General features: G+C 57.8%; 1 protein-coding gene across 3 annotated transcripts; it reads right to left on the minus strand.

Annotated features, from left to right (window-relative positions):
- Positions 1-2,977: 2,977 nt before the first annotated feature.
- On the minus strand, positions 2,978-7,614 carry LOC125332983. 3 transcript variants are annotated; one of them, XR_007206707.1, is made up of 3 exons: positions 6,599-6,793; positions 6,198-6,360; positions 2,978-4,014 (listed from the first exon to the last, which is right to left on the minus strand). XR_007206707.1 is itself a non-coding variant. In XM_048318366.1 (2 exons), the coding sequence occupies exon 2, from the start codon at positions 4,417-4,419 to the stop codon at positions 3,433-3,435; it is 987 nt and encodes a 328-aa protein (XP_048174323.1). In that variant the 5' UTR covers positions 4,420-6,360; positions 7,212-7,614; the 3' UTR covers positions 2,978-3,432. The 3 variants fall into 3 exon arrangements, 2 of the variants coding, with proteins under 2 accessions (XP_048174323.1, XP_048174322.1); XM_048318366.1 differs by lacking the exon at positions 6,599-6,793 and adding an exon at positions 7,212-7,614 and having other exon boundaries at positions 2,978-6,360; XM_048318365.1 differs by having other exon boundaries at positions 2,978-6,360.
- Positions 7,615-20,824: the final 13,210 nt, after the last annotated feature.

The raw sequence follows: 20,824 nt of genomic DNA on the forward strand, positions 1-20,824 counted from the left end.
GGAAACCATCAATCACTGTTAGTGCAAGAGGCTGTTTAGAGCTGGTGAGTATTAAATTCCAGCAGAATTTGATGAATAACAGGAGGAAAAACATTCCCATTGTAGAAGAAAAAAAACAAGAGTTCCCTCTTCCCCCCATGCCAAACATCCCCAACCTGAAAGAAAGTCCTGGGAAAGGTTGTTTCTGAGTGAGGGGACACGGAGCAGCCTCACTGGGAACTCGAGAGGGGCTGCAGGGATCTGAACTGGAACCTCACTTTCCCAACCCAAACCTCCAGCTGGGGTGGAGGGGGTGGGGAGTGGCTCATTTTGCCTTAATGATCAGCCAGCCCCTGCTAATTATTAGCAACTGGAGTGAGTCTGCTCAGATAAAATCAGGCTTCTGACTCCCCAAGCCCTGCACCCTTTGGGGCTCAGAGGGGTTCCTGCTGCTCAGGGGCCTCCTGCTGCTGAACCTGTCATTCCACTGTCTGGGACGCAGTCAGAGCTGCCCTCCTGTCTCTGAAGATCCAGACCCCAAAAGCACGGATCCTGGTGATGGAGATTGGCATTTGTTGCTCCCCCACATCGTTCTCCAAAGCAGTCAGCAACAGCATCTCTCCTTAATTAGACAGGTTGGTAATGAGAGCTGAGGGCCCCAGAGGCTTGTCTGACATCACCAGGTATTGCTGTCAAGCAGACACAGAAAAATGCACTGAGATTCAGTCAGAACATCCCCAGAATCAGGGAATTTGTCCTAAAAAAGCAGGGGCTGATGCTTTGTCTCCGGTGTGTCTCAGTGCTGGGGAGGAGGGAGGGGAGCACCTGAACGCAGGCAGATTTGGAAAACATCAAACAATGGCACAGGGAGCACTTGGGCTTCTGATGAAGAATTAATTTGGCATCAGCATAAATGTGAAAGGGAGAGGCTGGTACAGCTCAGGTGACCTTTTCCCGGAGCCGTGTGGGCTGTCATGGTGACAAATGGGACACCTGGGCACTGGCACAAAGGGGAAGCACTCCAAGGTCACCTCGGTTTGCTAAACAAGGGGTGGCTGCACTTTGGGGCCAGAGCCTGGACCCCCAAGCTGCTGTGGGAGGTGGGACTGAGGCATTCCCACTCTGGCCCCATCCCAGAGGATGGGCAGTGGTTCCAGCTGGGCAGAGACCCCAACGTGGCCACAGCAACGTGAGCATGGCATGAACATGTCATGGAAACATGAGCAGGTTCATGGTCACTCACCACTGAGCACCGGGCTCTGAGCAGCCCCTCCTGCCTCCAGAGGTGCCGATGCTGCTGTGGGAAAGGGATGGCTGACACGGAGTGTCTGCTGAGGGCACCGTGCCACAGAGGGCAGGCACAGAATTCCCAGCACCTGGCATGGCACCCACCGAGAGGCTGGAGTGATGGTGGCACGGCTGGGAGCAGGGTGTCCCCCGGGCCCTGGCCCTGCCATGTGGCAGCAGCCCAAGGATCGCTCCGATGGGAGAATGACTCACAGGGACTCTGCTGCGGGTGTGTTTCCTATTAGGGCCGTTCAAGTCTCCACAATTAGGAATGCAGCTCAACCAGAGTGTGAATCCCTAATAGGAAACATTCCCCAGATGCACACGAGGGCCCCGAGGAAGATGCCAGCCCTGCAAAGGGCTGGGGGGCGAGAGCCGCCAAGATGGCTCCCACATGAGGAGGCATCAAAGGCGAGGCTGCAGTCCCGGGGTCTCCGTGGCCACTCCTGCCAACTTTGATCAGGGTTTGTCGTCTGACTCCCAAACAGTTTTTTCACACTTGTTTCCCAAGTGTGAAGAGCCCGAAGCCATGCTGGAAACTCTGAGACAATTTCGGATTCCTTTGCAACAAAGCCAAGGCCAGGACAATGGGGCTTTGATGTTATTGACATATTGGTTCAGAGTTTCCTTGTTTCCATTTCCCAGCATTAGGCCGGAGCAGAGGGCTGCTGCCTTGCTCTGTTTAATTAGGTAATGTTTGTACAGTGCTCGGAGAATATAAAGTGCTCAGCAAGTGGAAAGCCTTATCCTTATTACTATGCCTTCCATATCCACTGGCTGCATTTGGTGGAGCTGCAAAAGCTTCGAAAGAGAAATAAAATAAGGTCAAGCTTATGTTACTTAAATATAAAATAAAATTGTGGTGCTGAGCAGAGGCAATGGACGGGCAGAGGCGGGGAGGGAAGAGCTCTGTGTGTCTCCGGAGCAGGGACAGCACAGACTGTGCCAAGCTGAGTCCCCTTGATGTTGTCCCAAGCTGTCCTGTCACTGTGTGTGTCCAGTGCAGCCTGGACAAGCCCTTCCCAGAGGCAGCAGAAGCCAGCCCAGTTCCCTGCTGGAAAGGCCACCAATGGAGCCCCTGGTGCCCGTCACCCTTTTATCAGGTGGAGATGGGACAGCTGCGGATGGGGCGGCTGCCAAGCAGGGCCACCACGGCACTGTCAGGCACAGCTGGGCTGGACAGGGGCTCCCAGCACTGGCACATCCCCTGGAGAGTCCCTGGGTGCTGCCAGCACTGCCAGGCCACAGTGCAGCGCTCCAGAGACAGGGAAAACATCCAGCTCCTGGTGTTGCTGATCTGCCTCCCGATCCCGGGTGCTGAGGTGCTGTGAGAGGTCCTGGAGGATGCTCCGAGTGGCTGAGAATGGGACGCCCCTGCACTGCCACAGCTGCCCCCCAGCCCGGAGTGATGCTGGGGATGCTCCCACCCAGGACTGCTCCACTCGGGCCTCACGGCTGGGGCTGGCTGAGCCTTCTCAGGCTGCTGTTCCCTTTTTCCTTCCCCTGGGTGATTTCCCCTCATTGTGATTCCTTTCCTTGCTGGTGATAAAACATTTGACGAGTTGCACTGAGGGCCCAGACTCAGCAGCCCACCCCAACCCTCCCACCCCAGCCTCTCCCCCGCCAAATACGTTTGTATTTTTAACATTTTTAGGCAACAATCTTAAACTGAAGCAGATGTGACAATGAATATTTATCTGCAGCATCTCAGTATGGGATTTTCTCTTAAACTCGATAAAATAAACTGCTCAGGATACAGAACAACATTTCTCCTAATATACAATACACAAGGGGCAGGAGGGGAATTAGCAGATGAACTCGCCATTAAAGCCATTTAAACTCAAAAGAGCAGCAGCATTTACATGCGAGGAGAACAGTTGGTGCTTTCAGTGACATCCTGGCATGTTTTCCTTCTCATTCCTGGAGGCTTGCAAACACCAGGCAGGAAGGTTCCTGCCAGGGAGGGGCAGGTGAGCAGGGGGCTCTTCCCGCAGGTGGGAGAGGCAGGAGTAGCCCCTGTCCCGAGTGGGGCACAGCTCCCATGGGATGGGGTGAGGAGGGGAAGGAGAAGGCAAACGCTGCTCCAGTGACAAAGAGGTCACCAGGTCCCAGTCCCAGCCTCGTGTCTCTCCCATGGGACCATTGCTGTCCCTCCCTCCTGGGGGCTCACAGCAGCTCCCCCCTGCTGACTTCTCTGGGGTTTGTTCCCATCCAGCAGGAGAGTGGCAGTCGGGAGGAATTTTGCCCACCTGAGCTGCTTCTGTGCTTGGAGGGTGCTGGGTTCACCCTGCTGAGTCTGGTGCACACAGGGTGCTCCAGGCTCCCTGGGCTGGGACTTCTGGGCTTCCAGGGGAGGATGTGACTTTCCTGGCTCTTCAGCAGCTCCCCGTGCAGTGGAGGGTGGGATGATGTGGGATCCCTCATGCCCAGGGGTAGGATGAGCTCCTGTCCCACGGGGCGGCTGGATGCCACCATGGAGCAGCCCCACAGGACCAAACCCTGTGCTTGCTCTGGTGCTGAGAGCCCCTTCTTCCCTACCTTGCTCATCCTCAGGGCCTGGCTTTTGGGGCTCAAAGCGAGCAGTGAATAAAAACTGCTGCAATCCTCGGGATGAGCACTGCGGCTCAGCCCGGCCCTGCCGGATCCGGCGGCTGCTGGAGGCAGCGTGTTCTCGTGGAGCTGGAGGGCATTGCCAACCTTGCCACGTTGTGCTCCAAGAGCCAGGCACGTTTCTCCAACCTGCTGTCTCTGACGCAAATCCAGAACAATACACAGATTAAAAATAACAACCACAACAAAAAGGCTCCACCACCACCCCAGAGAGCCCCACGCACACGGAGCCCTCCCCAAAGCCGGAGCAGGGAGTGGGCACAGCGGGTGGGTGCGAGCCCAGGTGCCTGGGCACGGGTGGGAGGCTGGAGGGGCAGCAGGAGGACCCTGAGGGTCGGTCCTATCCTGTGTCCAGGGCTGAGGCCCCCAAAGCCCCTCGTGCTCATTCACTCCCCCACAGCTCTGCAAGGGGAACGATTTGGAGGGACCAGGGACAGTCGTGCCATGATGGTGGCCCTCTGTGACCAGTCCCGCAGCTGAGCTGAGCCAGCGACCACAGCACCACACACTGGAACATCTTGTTCCTCTTTGCTTTAGGACCATTACCCTCCTCCTCCTCCTCTCCCAGAGAGGGATCTCTGTCTCTGGGTCCTGAGGGACCCCTAAATAATGAGTCAAAGGGGCAAGGTCTCCTTTGGTCTGTGGAGACCATGAACTGGAGCCAAAAAACTGCTGACTGAAAGGGCTCAGCGGCTTCCCGAGGGGAATGGTCCCAGCTGGTGGCACTCACAGTGTCAGGAGTGGGATGGTGACTGTTTGAGCCTGGAGGGAGCATCTCCCATGCTGAACAGAGACCAGCTTGGCACAGGAGGTGCCTCCAGCCACCAGCACAGGCCCTTGGGCCAGTGAGGGCAGTGGAGGGCTTTGGAGTCCCTGTGCTTTTAAGGTAATGGGGAGGGTCTCCAGGCCCTGCCTCACCCCCTGTCCAGGCCTTTGTGGTCCTGTCTCTTCCAGCCAGCACTGCATCCCACCCCTGAGTCCACTTGCCCTGAGCAGGGATTCTCCCCTTGTGCTTGGCCAGGTCTGGGCTCCCCACATGACTCCTGGGGCAATGAACATTCCCCCCTCATCCTTCATCTCCACAGCCTGGCCAGGTCCAGGCTCCCCTCGTACCTTCCCGGGGTGTGAAGGAGGAAGGATTTGATTTCCTGAGCTGTGCCCAGAGCCCCCAGGGGAGCAGGGGGACGTTCCCAGCCCAGGAGCTGCCCAGCATCCCGAGACAGGTTCTATTCATTCCCAGACTCCATGAGAGTGGCCTGATGCGATGCTGCAGCCACAGAACATTCCTCTGTAAGGAAATAAAGTGTCAGTGCCGCAGCTGTGACATCCAAGCTCCGCTTCAGTAGCGTGCCCTGGGCAGAGAGAGGCGGCGGGTTCCTGTTTAGGTTTTCGGTTACTGTGTTTGTAAAATATTTATTTTTCTTGGTGTTTCTATCCCAGCCTTTTTAGAATCCAAATATTTGGAGGCTGGAGGAGCCGTGGCCGGGCCCAGCGCTGGTCTGCTGGCTGGGCTCGGCGTGTGCCAGGCATGCTGATGGCCCCGGACCCCCCCAGACAGCCCTCAGCATCAGACAGTGTTTGAATGCAGTCTCCAGGGGTGGAGAGGGTGGTATGAGGCACTGAAAGAGCTGAGAGAGGAGAAAAAAAGGAGAAGAAAAAAGAAAAGGAAAAAAAAAGCAAGGCAGTGGCGTATAAATGAATAAATAATAGTAATAAAAAAGATCATTGGGAAGCAAAGACATTCTTTATGGTGCATTAATGTGTTTTCTCAGCTGCTCTCTTGACTCGGCACCAGCTCTCTCAGTTCCTGTCCTCGGGACACTCCGCTGGGCGCAGGAAGGTTTGTTCTGGCTGCTCTGTCCCAGTCCCGCTGCCCCTGGAGCTCCTGTCACCCACTGCCTCGTGGGGGAGCACAGAGCCCCCACCTGCCCCTTTCCCCCTGGCCTCCATGCCCATCACCATCTCCTGGCATTCAACTCTTTGGGAGAAGAGCCTCTTGCTCCAGAACAGCCCCTCAGGTGGGAAATGCCACAGGAACCCAGGGTTTTGTCCCCTTGGTGCTGCCCGGCACTGCCTCCCCCCACTCTCCGAGGCTCCCTGAGCCCATGCTTTCCTCCTCCCCCATCTCCAGCAGCTTCCCAGGGAAGGGATCCATCCCCAGAGCTGGTGGGACCCCAGCCGTGGAGGCAGCAGCTCTTATCAGGCGGCTGCCAGCTCCGTCACCACGCTGTGCTGAGTGACGGGCGCTCCCACCTGCTCGCGGCGCTGAGCACGGGGTGCTGCTGCTGCTGCTATAGAAACACCCAACTTCTTACACTCACCTCCTTTTTTCTTTCTCTCTTTTCTTCTTCCCTTTAGACCCTCAAAGCCACTTCTGAATTCCCTCATGATTCAAAGGAAGATCCGACGGTCTCTTCAGCGCAGCCGCGTCCCTGCCGAGGCACCGTGTCCTGGCTGTGACAGGGTGTGGTGATCCATCCCCACCTGATGGAGAGGGAACTCCAGAGTCACCACCTGCTTTCCAGGAGCTGAGCTGAGCTGAGCTGAGCCCTCTCCTGCTCACACCGGGGCCACAGGATTCATTCCCTGTGCTGGTACTGCTCTGTGAGCTCATCGGCTGCTCCAGCAGAGCCCCACACAGAGCTCCGGTGGGTTTATTTTGCTGGCTGCTCTCACCCAGCTGTTTATTTTCTTGAGTTCCCCCCCTGAACCCACTCCACACCTGGAACTGCGCTGATGAGTTGACTTCAAAGCTGAGCTAACTCTGCAAATCCCTTCCATGCGTGACTGTGGGGAGCAGGTGCTCCTCACTTCCCCAGGGCTGCAGAGTCCCCCAGCAGGAGAGCAGAATCCATCTCATTGCTCATTTGCCAAGCAGAGGCACTCACATGGAAAACCAGCATGTCCTCAAGTCATAGAATCACAGAATGGTTTGGGTTGGAGGGACCTTCAAGCCCATCCAGCCCCACCCCCTGCCATGGGCAGGGACACCATCCACTAGCCCAGGTTGCTCCAAGCCCTGTCCAGCCTGGCCTTGGACACTTCCAGGGATCCAGGGGCAGCCACAGCTTCTCTGGGCAGCCTAAGCCACCAAGTCGGGACTCATCCAGCATCACCGTGGTAGATCCAGCACACCCCTTCCCATCCCTTCCTGTCCTCACTGGCCTTGGCTGACAGGGGCTTGTTCTGGGATCAGTCCCCATGGACACTCTGCAAACCAAACCAGCTCAGTGTAAGATCCAAGGAGACATTTACTAGCACGATTTGGGCTGAAATGCAACCCTTTCTCAAAAAAAAAGAAAAAAATCCTTCAAACTAAAAGATGCTAAACAAACCTGACTCGAGAGTCATTTAATACCCTGTCAGCTTCCCTTCCCACTTCTCCCAGCTCTGGTGAGGTGAGCCGTGTCCCTCGGATTGGGGTCCTGCTCTCCCGCGCCTGCTTGGAAGGCGCAAACAAATCCTGAAGTGCAGATGCCAAAGTCACTGATCCAGAGAGATCCTTCTGGAGCCCAGCTTTGTCTCGAGCCTCAGTGGAAGGCCAGGACAGGTCATTTCACAATGTCCCCCCTTTGATTTCCATTGTATCTGCTGTGACTCCCACTTCCCACAGCGCATCCCAGCGCTGCTGCGTTCTGGAGGCATTTCGGAGTCCTGGGGGCGTTGGTCTGGGTGAGTGGCACAAGTGGTGATGCCATCAAAGCAGGACAGACTTTCCAGCTGTGTCACCTGTAAGAGTCGGGTCACCCATGTTTCGCTCCTGAGCGACCATCCAGCTTCCCTTCCCCTTCCCCTCCCCCTTCCCCTCCCCCTTCCCCTTCCCCTTCCCCTCCCCCTTCCCCTCCCCCTTCCCCTTCCCCTTCCCCTTCCCCTTCCCCTTCCCCTTCCCTTCCCTTTCCCTGCCCCCGATCCCGGCTCTCCTTAGCCGCGCTCTCCCCCTGGCGGCAGCGCTGGGTACTGCCCGCCCCCGGTGCCGCCGCCCCGCCCGATCCCGCCCCGGCCCCTCCGCTCCGGCCCCCCCCGGTCCCGCCGGGACGCTCCATCAGCATTTCCACCTCCCGAACCTGCAAGGACCGTGGGGCTGTGCAGGAGAAGGACCCCGGAGCGTCCCCCAGCCCGGGGGGCTCGACTCTCCCCCGCCCCGGCGGTGACAGTCCGCACGCGCTGCCGGGGACACCTGACGGGGAACCGCTGGCTCCTGGAATCTTTGCTCTTCCCAAGCGCAGAGAGCCCCCGCGAGTGACTCGCAGTAACGAAGATGCACCTTCCAGCCCCCCACCGCTCAGTGCGACCCCCCACTACCCCCGGCCCTGGGGCTGGTGGCCTCCTTGGAGCATCCTCACCGGAGACTGAGGAAAGAGAAGAGAGGGAGGGAAGGGAAGGGAGAAGGAGATGGGAACAGAAAGAATTAAACCCCCTGCTTTAAATGATGGAAAATATCCCAGCAGTGTTCCCTTTCAAGCCTTATTTTGCTATTCAGGAGCTTGAAAGGCACCGAGCTCCCAGGCCCTCGCAGAGTAAGCAGAGATTTCACGTTATAAAATATGAATATCCTGGTTTATGAATAAACCTGGGTTTGCTGCGCAGTCCAATCCATCGCAACCTCCTCGGTTCTCTCTGGGATGATTTGGTACAAAGAGCCCGCGACACACAACGTCATGAACCTGAACTTCCCAGGTGTGGCGTGTCCCAGGTGTGGGGTCAGCAGGGGAGGAGGGGATGGGAACCAGCAGGGAGCAGCTGGAGGCACCGATCCCCCTCCCCTCCTGGGGCTGCGAGGGGCGGAGGCACTGCTGGGCTCTGGGGTGACGCCAGGGCTGGGAGATGTCCCAAATCCAGCGCTGGGAGCCGTCCCCAGAGTTCAGGCGCATGTCCGGGGGGAGATGGTCTGGGTTCTCAATGGCTGGTGTTGCCGGTGTTAGAGCACCAGCCCTCGGGAGAGCAAGTGGAGAGATCCAAAACCTGCCTCCGAGTCCTCCGAGGTCCCACAGACCTGACAGAAGGACGAGAAATGAGTGCAGAAGGAGAAAGTCTGGGCTCCCCCTCCCCGGGGGGGACACAGGCAGCAGGGCCGTGGCAGGGATGTGACAGAGGAACCCACCCGGCTCCCGCCGGGGCTGGCGCTGGGCACGGGGCCGAGGCACCGTGGCTGCGGCCCCACAGCTCACCCGCTTTTCCCCACCTGGGGAGGGGGAGGGGTTGGCACGGGCATCCCCCAGCCCCTGCCCACCTCTGGGCACAAAGCCAGGACACGGACCCCCGTCAGAGCCCCCTCCCCTGGCCCCGCTGCTGCCCGAGCTGTGCTGGGGAGGGACGGACCCGCACAAGGAGCAATGAACACTTCAGAAGCGCTTTGGAGGAAAAGGAAGGAAGGACAAAGAGAGGCTGGGAAGAGGCCATCCCTGGTCCCCTGATGCACTTCAAGAGAAAACAGTCTAGACTTTCTATTTTTTCTTTCCCAGACCCTGTTTTCCATTTCAAATCAGCCCTGACATTTTGGTTATCTTTTCTTTTAATAAGCCAGGTTTGGTCTGTTAGAATCCATTCATCAGTGTGGCAAAGGCAGGTTCAAAGAAAAATAACACCTGGGGACGAGCGAGCTCCCCAGTGCCCCAGTGCCACCAGTCTGCCCTGGCACCGAGGTCAGGGGGACACAGGAGGACACCCAGCACCTGTGTCACCCCTCGCCCGCTGACAAGGACCTGTGACCCCAGGGGACACGAGGCTCTCTCAGGCTCCTCTCTGCAGCCTTCACTCCCCCGCGGGAGGTTTTGGCACGGAGCAAATCCCCTCGTCACGGCCAGGGACTGCTGCTGGCAAAGGGTGCAGAGAATCAGCTGCAGATTTGGGGCTCCTTGAGCCTCCCTCACTCCTCCTCACTGCCGCCCGGCAGAACTGCCGCAGCACAGCCGCTCTCCGGAGCGCACCCGCTCTCTGGGGCACTGCCAGGGGATTTCCAGCTCCTCCCGCCTGGCCCCGGAACGGTCCCTTTGGCGATGTTGGGAGAGCTTCCCAAAATCCCGCCGCAGGAGCCTTTCCCTGCTGGCAGCCTGGCTCAGCCTCTGCCCGGCCCCAGCCCCAGCCCTGCTCCGAGTTCTCGCCCGTCATCCCGGGGAGACTGGAGAGGAGGGAAGGCAGATGGAGCTCGGCAGGAGAAGGCGGCTTGAAGGAGGAAAGGAGCAACCAGAAACACGGAGAAAGGGATGAAATGTTACAGAAAACTTGGCCTGAGGGAAATAAGCGAGCTAAAAATAACCCATCAAAGGCTGCGATGGGAGCAAGAGGAAAAGTGCCAGTCCCGAGGAGAAAAGGGGTTACCCTGCAGCTGCCCCCACGCTGCTCCTGCTGAGCCCCCCAGCCTTGCGGGGGTGTCCCAGGGGTGGAGGGCCCCGGGGGCAGAGATCTTCACTTGGATCCCTGAGCCGGGCCAGCACTCTCCAGGAACGGGGCACATCCCACGGGAGCCGGCTGGGTGCCCACCCAGCCCAGCCCAGCCCTGCGAGCTCTCGCCTTGATTACATTTCTGTTTCCTCCCCGAGCCGAGCACAGGAAGCTGCTTTGCCATCCTTTTACCCAGGGACTTCACTGGTATTTAATAAACTCGATTAAGCAAGCGCCTTAATTTGCTTTGGTAATGAAAACATAATTGTTTCTGCAGCTCCAGTGCGGGGACTCTCCACGGCGAGTGGCGTGTGCAGGCAGTGGGATAATCGAGCACAAGAGCTCAGAGCTGGGGAAGCTGTTGGTTCTCCCCTGAGGAAATAACCAAGTTTGCACCTCGGCAGGGCACGGCTGGGGAAGGGCAGGGGGAGAAGCTGCTGCCGTGGAGGGCTGGGCTGGGCTGATTCAGGGCAATCCTGCCCCCTCATCCTTCTCAACCTCGTTCAGTCCTTCCCCACAAAAACATGCACCGCACTCCACCGGAGATTTTTCCTATTCCCTCACCTCACCGCTCACCCGCACCCTGGGCAGGACGCACCATTCCACACAGCGTGATCCCCTGCAGGGATGCAGGTGGGATAAGGCAGGGGCTCACCTTGGACCTTCTCGGGCACTAGTGCCCCGCGGTGCCAGGCCACAGATAACGCGGAATTCCGTCCGTAGGTGTGTGTGCAACCCTCAGCACCTGACTCAGAAAGGAGCAGACAACCTCACTGTGGTGCCTCGCAACCCCTTTGGGACTGTGTGAATGGAGCACAGCAGCACCCAGGGACACGGCCCACAGCAGCCTGGGGACAAATTAACGGGGAAAGGAGCTCCTTGTCATCATGGCAAGCCCCGAAACGAGCAGCCAGGTGCAGCCTGTGCTGTCTGTGTGACACGGGAGGTCCCTGCAGGGACCAACCAGCACAACCCTGCCGCGTTTGTGCACTTTATGTGAGATATTGCTCATGGTTGATGATTTAGGGATTGCTGCAACCTCTGCAAAGGTGGGGAGAGCCCAGGGGTCACCGGGGCCAGCAGGAGCTGGGGGAGGCCAGAGCCCAGTCATGCTCCCCAAGGAACACTGCAGGGAAGAAGGGCCCTGGATGTGCAGTGAGCGCAGAGAGGGAAAATAGGAGGAGGAAGAGACAGATGGTCCCATTTTGTATGAAAAGGCAGAGAGGGAAGATGTAACTTGGGAATCTCCCCAGAACAAGCCATCTGTGAGGTGCAAGGCCTGAGCTGCTGCCGGTGCGGCCAAAATCCTGGAGCAGCAGAACATGCTGCGCTCAGTCCAAAGATTTCATTACCTTGTCCCCATTATTTGTGACTCGGAGGTCACAGGTAGTGAAAGCAGCAATTTAATCCTTTGTCTTTTTTATTTTCTTCTGCTCTAATAGGTTTGTGTTTTCCCTCACCCCTGTCTGATGCCAGCCAGGAGCTCTGGGAACTCTTGTGAGCCTGAGGCAATTCCCTCCACTGATTTAAGGAACCCAAATAAATAAATGTTGTAGACAAATCCCTTAAAATATTAGAAACAGGGAGCAGCTCTGGAAACCTTGTGAGCCAGCCTGGTTTTCCTACTGCAGCTCCAGGAATGCCTGTAGGAGCTGCTGGAACAAGGAGGACTCAGCCCCCGCACCCTTCTTGTCCCCATCCCCTCCCCGTCCTGTCTGGAGAGTTGCCGCAGTGGGAAGGGAGCTCTGGGACAAGGGCAGCTCCTGGGTTATCTCCTCTAGACAGTTCATATCCCTGAAAATCTCAGTCCCTCTGGAAGGATGGAGCAGCTCTGTCCCTTCTGCAGTGCAGCCATGGGGGACTCCCAGGTCTTTCTACTTCCAGGGGCAGCCAGGCCAGAGATGTCCCCATGCCTGGGGACAGTGGGTGCCCCAGCCCCAGGCTGGGACCCTCCTGCACAGGGACCTGCACGTGAGAGAGGGAAACTGAGAATGTCCAAGCTCTGGCAGCCACACTCCCACAGCTCCCCACCCTTCCCACAGCTGGGTCCCAGCACTGACAGATCTGCAGGGCCACCAATCCGGGCAGGGTCATGTCCATCCCAGAGCCCAGCCATGCTCAGGAATGCAGGAGCAGCAGGATAACAGGCGCTGCCCATTGTCTGATGTCACCCAGTTTGGTCAATGGAGCTGGGAATGGGAGCAGCCCCAGCACTGGGATGGGGCTGGGTGAGACGTCCTGGTGCCACTGGGCTGGGTCCCTGCAGGGTGCTGGGCTCTGTCCCCATGCAGACTCCAGCAGGATGGAGCTGCCAAGGCACAGTCAAGGCCGGGATCTGGGGGTTTTGGAGGTTGTGGGCAGGAGAGGGAATGAAACAAGCCTCAAAAATAAAAGACACCGCCCCTATAAATCACTAATATTAAAAAGCATGAAAGGGCCGGAGTCTTCAGCCCCGATAAGCCCTGGGTGGGAGACCAGGAGCAGCGCTGGCCCTGCTGCTCGACTCTGCAAATATCCATCAGCTCTTCCTGACACATCGTTATTAGCTTTCCTACGCTGAATTGCACAGGGATAAACTTGGGGCTGGGAGAAAAACCGCAGAGATTATTGTCAGCCCAAGCGCTGCCACGCGCTGTGCTTTCCCTCCTTCCCCCCTCCGCCTTTTTCAAGCAGGAACACAAAGGAAATTCATGGCATTTCTACGGCTCATACCGCAGAAAGCGTTGGTGGGCTTGAAAGAGGAGAAAGAATTAGAGGCTCATCCAGACAGTGGGATGTGGGGGGCGACAGAGGGGGAGCAGAGAGGGGGGCATCAGGGAAGGCCGAGAGCAGCTGATCTCAGTAAAGTGAGAGTTTGATGCATTGGTTGGAGGAAAAAAAAGAAACTTCAATAAAACAAATTGAATTTAAATCCTTCAGCAGAGCTGGTTCCCAGCGAGCGAGCCCTGGGAATGGGTTTGGGTTACACTGGGACAGCCGTGGCCCCTCACTGCAGTTTGCTAACCAAGGTGGGGGTTTGGGGGGCTGGGGACAGCGAGGGGCCAACATCCCCCCACTTCCCATCCACACCCATCCGCTCTGGATCCGTGTGTGGCCCCCTTCGTCTTTCTCACACACCAGAGGGATCCCAAAGCACTGGCAGGCGGTCAATCCTTCCAACCAACTCCTGCACAAACCCCCAGAACTCTGGGACCTCTCTAAAACTCTGTGTCCCCTTCACCCCTTCAATTGTGGCTCATTCTAACCCCTGGGCCCCCTGTGCCCCTCACAGAATTCCAGCTCTGGCTCTGCCTGGCCCTGGTGGTGTCAATGGAGCAACTCCCTCCCTGTCCAGGAGCGATAAAAGCCAACCCTTGGGAAGGGCAGTGGGCTCGGGAGGCTCAGGGGGCTCGGGATCCTCTCTGGGCACTGCTGCCATCCCCAGCTGCCCATCAGCACAGCTATGAGATGATGATCCATGGAGGCCAATGGATAAGAGGAGGATCCACCTTGGATTCCCCTCTCCATAAGCAGGGCTGGACGTCAGGTCCCCAGAGGGGTGAAGCCCCTGGAATTAACTCCCCTGCTGCCAAGTTAACTGCCCAGAACATTGATGATACAATCAGCAGTAAAGCCTAAAAATAGCCCCGAGCTGCTGTCATCAGTGTAAATAGAGATTGGTGAGTGTTGTGGAGCAGGATAAATACCGGGGATTCATGGATCAGCTCCCTCATATGGGCAGACAATGCCTATGGGTTATCTCAGAGCAGCTGTGGCTTCGGGAGTTGCCCAGAGACCTGAGCTCTGTGGGCATATGAGGTGGCATTTCTACAGCAGCAAGAGCTCCAGGAGAGCTGGACAGGTACTTTAGGCAAGGGCCTGGAGGGACAGGACAAGGGGGAATGGCTCCCCACTGCCAGAGGGCAGAGTTAGAAGGGATATTGGGAAGGAATTCTTCCCTGAAGGAATTCACCCTGTGAGGGTGGTTGGACCCTGGCACAGGGTGCCCAGAGAAGCTGTGGCTGCCCCATCCCTGGAAGTGTCCAAGGCCAGGCTGGATGGGGCTTGGAGCAACCTGGGATAGGGGAAGGTGTCCTTGCCCATGGGTGATCTTTAAGGTCCCTTCCAATCCAAACCATTCCGGGATTCTGTGATATGGTGCAGAGCAGGGTGGGGGGATCAAGCCTGCAGGACAGGGGAGCAAAGCTGACAAGGGACACCCCAGGGGTGCCCCAGGCTGTGGGGGAGGGCAGCTCTGAGTGCCTGATCCACGCCCCTGCTGCACAAGGCTCCTGTCTCCTTCCCGAGGCTCCGGTCTCCTTCCCGTAGCTCCAGTCTCCTCCCCAGACCAGAATGCCCCCGCTGTGCTGGAGGCCCCCACGCTTTATTTACGAGTTTATTCCTGCACGAGGGCCCCCGGGCCCACGGGAGCAGCCTCCAGGAGAGCACGCAGCACCCTTTGCTCTCCCGGGGGCTGCTGGAGCTGAGGATTCTTGTGGCACTGGGAGAAATCTGGAAGCGATTGCTCCGGTGCGCCTCTCCAGAGGGAAGACCGTGCCCAGTTCATTTCCTTTAAGGAAACGCAAACCAAGGGGATAATTAGAGCTTCTTTGCGTACACAATCCCATATTGTTTATCCAACACAAATTAAAAAACGTGGTCCTCAGGAGCACAGAGTGGGGAGATAAAGAAGCGATCGCTCCCATACGGGTTTCATTACTGCCCCAGCACACCAGGCCCCCGAAACCACCTTGTGTTCCAGGACAACGGCAGGAAAACCGGGATGTTCAGAGCATGAGTGGGATCCAGGGATACACCCAGGGTGCTGCAAATAAATATTATGGAAAATCAGCTGAACCTTGGCACCAGCATCCATCTCTCTCCTGCACTTCTGTGCCTCTTGTGTCACATGTTCAGGTCTTGGGTGCACACAAACCGTGTGAAAGCCTGTTAGTGATGAGAATCACGGACTCACGGAATCACAGAATGGTTTGGGTTGGAAGGGACCTTTGACATCACTGAGGACTTGGAGAGGGGCTGAGCACCAGGGTGGTTTGTGCTCCCTGCCTGCTCCCCATGGCCAGAGCAGAGGGTCCCTGCTGGGGGTGGGGGCTCTCCCAGCACCCATGGGGTTTTTCCATGTTCCCCAGAGACGGGGAAGGAGGTGAAGATGGAGTGGGGAAAAGCCCCTGGAGTGGAGCCCCAGCTCGGTTGCCGCAGGTCTGGCTCCGTCACTGCTGCGGGCAGGCGGAGCGGGGAAAATGCCATCTGGGGTCTCACTTGAAAGGGCTTTTACAAGCACTGGGATTTTATTACAAGCAGCCCAGTGCTGGTGTGATTCCTGCCTGGCTCCGGGGTGGAAGGGCAGGGCTGGGAGCGGGGCTGCCCCTCCACAGCCAGGGTAGCACAGAGCTCACCCCTGGGGGACACCCTCGGCAGAGCCACCCAGGCCCCCACCACCGGCACGGGACAAAATCCGTGTCCCTCCTGGAAATGTGCTGTGGAAGATCCATCCCAGAGGGACACAGGCTGGGTTTGAACACTTTGTCCTGCGGTAAAACAATGGGAATGTGAGAGGCCAAACCATGCGAGGACGGGCAGGAAGATGCTGGCGGCATCCCCGGTGCCTGCGGACCACGCTGTGGGATCAGGGGAATGTCGTTCCGGGAAGGGCCGCGGGCATTGCCTGGCTGCGGGGCCGGCCCCCAACGCCAGCGCACATGGCAGCGGTGGCAGCCGGTCCCGGTCCCCTCCTCCCCTCGGAGCCGGAGCTCATTAGGGCAACGCTGTTTGTTTGTTTTGTTAATCGACACCAAGAGGCCCCATCTGGGCTCTGCCGAGCCCCCTCTCCATCCCTGGCAGCACGGAACGCGAAGCCAATTTTCCAGTGTGGTTTCTGTGGCTTGGGAATGTATTTCAGGATCCTCATTTGGAGACCTCGATCAGAGCTCAGAGCTCTTCCCTTGCCCTCCCTGGTCTCCATCTCTGCTCCACCCCCCCACCCCCCCACCCCCGGCTGCCTGGAACCGAATTGTTCTCAGGCCACTCACACCCCGTCCCCTCACAGCCCGTCCTGGGGCCATGTTGTGTGGGGAGGATGGAGGGACATCCCCAGGGGACGTGGAGCGTCCTCGGACACATCTGGGATGGGCACCTGCAGGAGGTGCCAGCCAAAGCTGGTGCCAGACAGCAGCTGGGTACCAGCAAACCGGGAAGCAGCTCTCATCCTGTGATCTCCGGGAGACACCAGTGGAGAGGTCACCTTTGAATGGTCCTGCTGGTGATTCTGCTGCCTTTGGGGGACACTGGAGCCACCCAACCCTGTGATGAGGCAACGCAGAGGAAGCAGAACACACCGTGCCAAAGCCAGCCTGTACCCTGAAGGCAGGGACACTGGCAGGGACTCTGACAGGGACTCTGACAGGGACACTGCAAGGGACTCCTCTCCCCTGGGAAGTTGAGAGTGGATGTGACACGAGGCTGATGTGACAAGCACTTGCCACCGTGAGCCAGCAGCGGGGACAAGCTGGGCTGCTCCCACCTCCAGCCTCCCCCTCCTACCCCCATAACACCTCCCCCTCTTTGCTGGCACAAATGTCTCTGTCGCCAGGAGAGGAGCAGCTCTGGCTGAGAAAAGCCCCATTTCGAAGCCAAGCCACCCCCTGTGACAGTGTCAGTGGCTCCAGCCGTGCCCCCGAGCCGGCTGCTCCTCCCGGCCGTGCCTCCCACAGCCCCGCGCTCCTCCGCGTGCGGATGCTGCGCAAAGGAAAACCAAAGCCAGTGAAATCTATCAGGTGAGAAAAGCTTTCTGGAGGATGAGAATGAAAAGCAAAGGCTTTTCTGAGCCTTCCCTCAGGCTCCCTCCACACGCACGTCCGAGGCAGTGTCTGTCCCGCTCCGCGTGATTTAGTGAGTGAGACAGTGCAGAGCAAACGTGCCATGTGAAGGAAGGAAGGGAAGCTGCCGCTGTGTTTGGCATTCTTTCCTTCCTAATGACCTTGGGAGGCACTGGAGGCACAGGTAAAGGGACACAGGGCCCTTTGACCACCAGCCCAAGGGGAAGCCACCAGTGAGCCCGGCCAGGTTGTGACAGGGAGCCCCAGAGTGGCCGTGCCCTGGCTGCAAAGCTCCCACCACGTGAAGGAGAGGATGGATCTCAGCACAGGGGGTTCACAGACCCCAGCCCTCCTTCCCACTCTCTCCAAAGGCTCAATACATGCCGGTTCCCCTCCCCTCCCTGGACTCAGGGAACATGTGTCTGGCAGATTTTTATTAACTGTGCAGCTTTCCCTTGCTCGCTTTCCGTCTCTTTTTTTCTGCTCCCTGCTTGCTTGACAGAATTTAGATTAGACAAAACATGAGATCATTCCTGCCTGCGCAAAAAGGAAACAGAAGAAGAGAAGGAATTGGCTCTGGCTTCTGCACCCCCTTCCTTCTGCACCCCAGCATCTCCACCTGCCCCAGCCCCGTCCCTCTCCCCCAGCCGACAGATTTCTGACATTCCAGACGTGATGAAGATCCAGGGCAGACCTGCTGCTGGCCACCACCTCATCCTCAAACCATCCCTCTCCCTGTGCCTGATGGAACTGTTTGCTCTTTCCAGCCCTGATGGCTTCACGCTCTACATGCACGGAGCCGGCACCACCACCCGGAATCCTCCCTGCAGGGTCAGGGCTGTCCTGCAGGACACAGGCTCTGCCAGGGGGCCTCTGGGCCAGCACTGCCCCTCTGGCCAGAGCTGAAGGTTTCCCCATCCTCACTTCTCTCCACATTCCCCAAAGAGTGGTGGCTTCCAGTGAAACAGGAGCAAGAGCCAAGCTGGGGACACTGGTATGGAACATGGGTGTTCATGGGTGAAGGTGGGACTGGTTTCCCATCCACAGGGTCTCCCACTGGACAGAGCCCCTGGCACAGCCCTGGGTGCTCCTGCCATCCATGGAACTGCTCTTTTTCTCCAGGAAAACCATGGGGACAGGGCACCACTCTGGATTCGTGTTTCCTCCTCATTGCTGCTCCCCTTTCCAAGGAGGAATCTGCAGCTAATTTTATGGACACCTGGAGGAGCTGGAAAAATGATCTAACATCTCCTAGGGCCTTGCAGAAATGGAGGGAGGTGTGAGAGGGGGAGGAAGGCAGCTCTGGAGCCATGAGCCATGCGGGCAGCTGGGAGGTGGGAGGATTTTCCCCTGTTCCCTGGTTTCCAGAGAAACTTGCCTCTGGGTAGAGAAGAGGTGGTCCAAGGCTCCAGTTAACATTGGAGCCCAAAGGCTTGGGAATAGTGAGATTGCGATCTCATGGATAGGCTGTGAGCCCTCCAGGGTGTCCCCAGATGGGTGCTCCCCACATTCCCAGATCCAGGGCATCACCTCCTCTTTATACTCCAGCCCTGTTCACACCTCCTGGGGCAGCACTAATCCATCCTTCCTTCCTTCCTTCCTTCCTTCCGAATTCCTTCCTTCCTTCCTTCCTTCCTTCCTTCCTTCCTTCCTTCCTTCCTTCCTTCCTTCCTTCCTTCCTTCCTTCCTTCCTTCCTTCCTTCCTTCCTTCCCTCCCTCCTTCTCTCCTTCCTTCCCTCCCTCCCTCCCTCCCTCCCCCCCCAGGCCTTGTGTGGGGGATACAAGAGGAGCCAGGAGGTGAGAGGGTTGATGTCCCAGGGGTACAGGGATGATGTCCCAGGGGTGCAGGGATGTCCCCCATGTGTGCCAGCCCTGGAGGGGTCCAGAGGCTCCTGTCACTGTGCTTCTCCTGTGCTGTTCATGGTCTGCAGAGCACACACATGTGTTCTGTCCTGCACACATGCAAGCCCATTCCGTGCCCAGGAGAAGTGCTCACATCCCTGGGCAGGCCAGAGGATGCATCTGTGGATCTCACAGCCTCTCTTGTTTCTCTCGCATTTCCTTTCCTCTCTCCCTGACCTTCCTCTTGGACAGGACACCTGGATCACTGACTGGAATTGAACGATGACAATTGGATAAATAAACCCCTGCCCTGACAGCAGCAGTGACATCAGCCTGTACCCGGCCGTGCCTCCGGAATGCCGGCTTCCAGGGACCACGTCCCAGCACCGTGCCTGCTCCAGAGGGAGGAGGGAGCACTGCAGGAGCTCCTGGAGGAGCTCACAACCTCAGCAGCCCTGAAGTCTGCTGGGACACATCTGATCAGCTGGGGATCCTATTCCAGGCACAGGTGACCTCAGGCAGAGGAAATCCAGAGGGCCCAGCCTGCAGCACCCAAGGGAGCAGGGATGCCCTGGGCTGGGTTAAATGATTTTGTTTAATAACACCCCAATGACAACCTGAGAGATTGGAAGTCAAGGCCCACCCAAAAACAGTTTCAGAGAAATCCTAATGTGCTTCTCAGGAGATGGAGCAAGGCCAATGGGGCTGTGCCCCCACCCTCCAGGGTGCTCTGGGGACACCTTGCTCCTGTTTCCAGTGTTTTCTTTCTCTGTGGCCATGAGGTTCTCTTCAACAAAACCTTCACTTTGGACCCGCTTGGCCAGGCCCAAGAGCTTTAAGAAACAAAGAAGAACCTGTGAAGTATCTCCAGACCTGGCAGGAACACAGCTCTGACTGTCCTGGTGATAAATTTGCATCTCCTTCTGAGCATCTCACTGGCTCCTCCTTCACAAGGGGGACACCAGCTCTGGGCAGGCAGATGCTGCAGCAGACCCCCAGTTCCCACCCCAAACCCCTCACCTACTGGGAATATCCTCACCCCAAGGACAGAGCAGCCCCAGAGGAGTGGGTGGGCCATGGCTCGCACTGAGGCACAGCTCCATGAGTGATGTCCCCCCATGATGTCAGAGCCCGGAGCTGTGCCAGGAGCCTGGTGCATCATCTCCCAGTATAGAAGCGTGAGCTGTTCACAAGAGCTGAACATCTTGAATCCTGAGCTTCCAATGTGCTCCAGTTCTTTGGAAGCCCAGGAAAATGTCATCTGCTTGCTGGCAGTGGGAAGGCAGCCCAGGCCTGGTGCAGGCTGGTGGCTCCATCCCCAGCCGACGGTGATGCCGGCGCTGTGGCAGCAGGAGGTGTTTGGGGAAGGGGCGGCGTGTGCTGATGAGGAGTTGGTGGAGAAGGAAAAGGAATTCTGACAATTTTCAAAGCACCAGATCCAGCTGGAAGACAACTGCAGCACCCCACAGAGCAGTGCCCCCCCTTCCCACCACGGGCTGGCCTCCATCCCAGCCACGGGACCTCCCTGTGGAGAGACAGCAGGGGATGAGGAGCTCCCACCATCCCAACTCCCCAGGAGCTGTGGGGACAGTGCACAAGCTCCCCAAGCTTTCCTGGCCTACTTTACCTCCTCCTTCCTGCTGGGCTCCTGTGCCTTGGTATTTTCTGCTGGAAGGAAAGGAGAAGGCCCCCCCTGCCCAGAAGAGCAGGACAAACCCAGCCCAGGGGGTGTGTGGTTCCCCCATTACAACCAGAGCCCAGTTCCTCCCATACATCTCCTGGAGCCTTTGCTGTTTCCCTTGAAATCTGTTTATTCCCAGCTGTTACTTCCCCTCTCCCCATGTTTTCCTGCCGGGCACCCTGCCTGCCTGTGCTCGTGTCCACCCCCGTGGTCCCGTGTTCCATCCCCG

The sequence above is a fragment of the Corvus hawaiiensis genome, chromosome 14 (genome assembly GCF_020740725.1).
Source record: "Corvus hawaiiensis isolate bCorHaw1 chromosome 14, bCorHaw1.pri.cur, whole genome shotgun sequence".
Taxonomy (NCBI): Eukaryota; Metazoa; Chordata; class Aves; order Passeriformes; family Corvidae; genus Corvus; species Corvus hawaiiensis.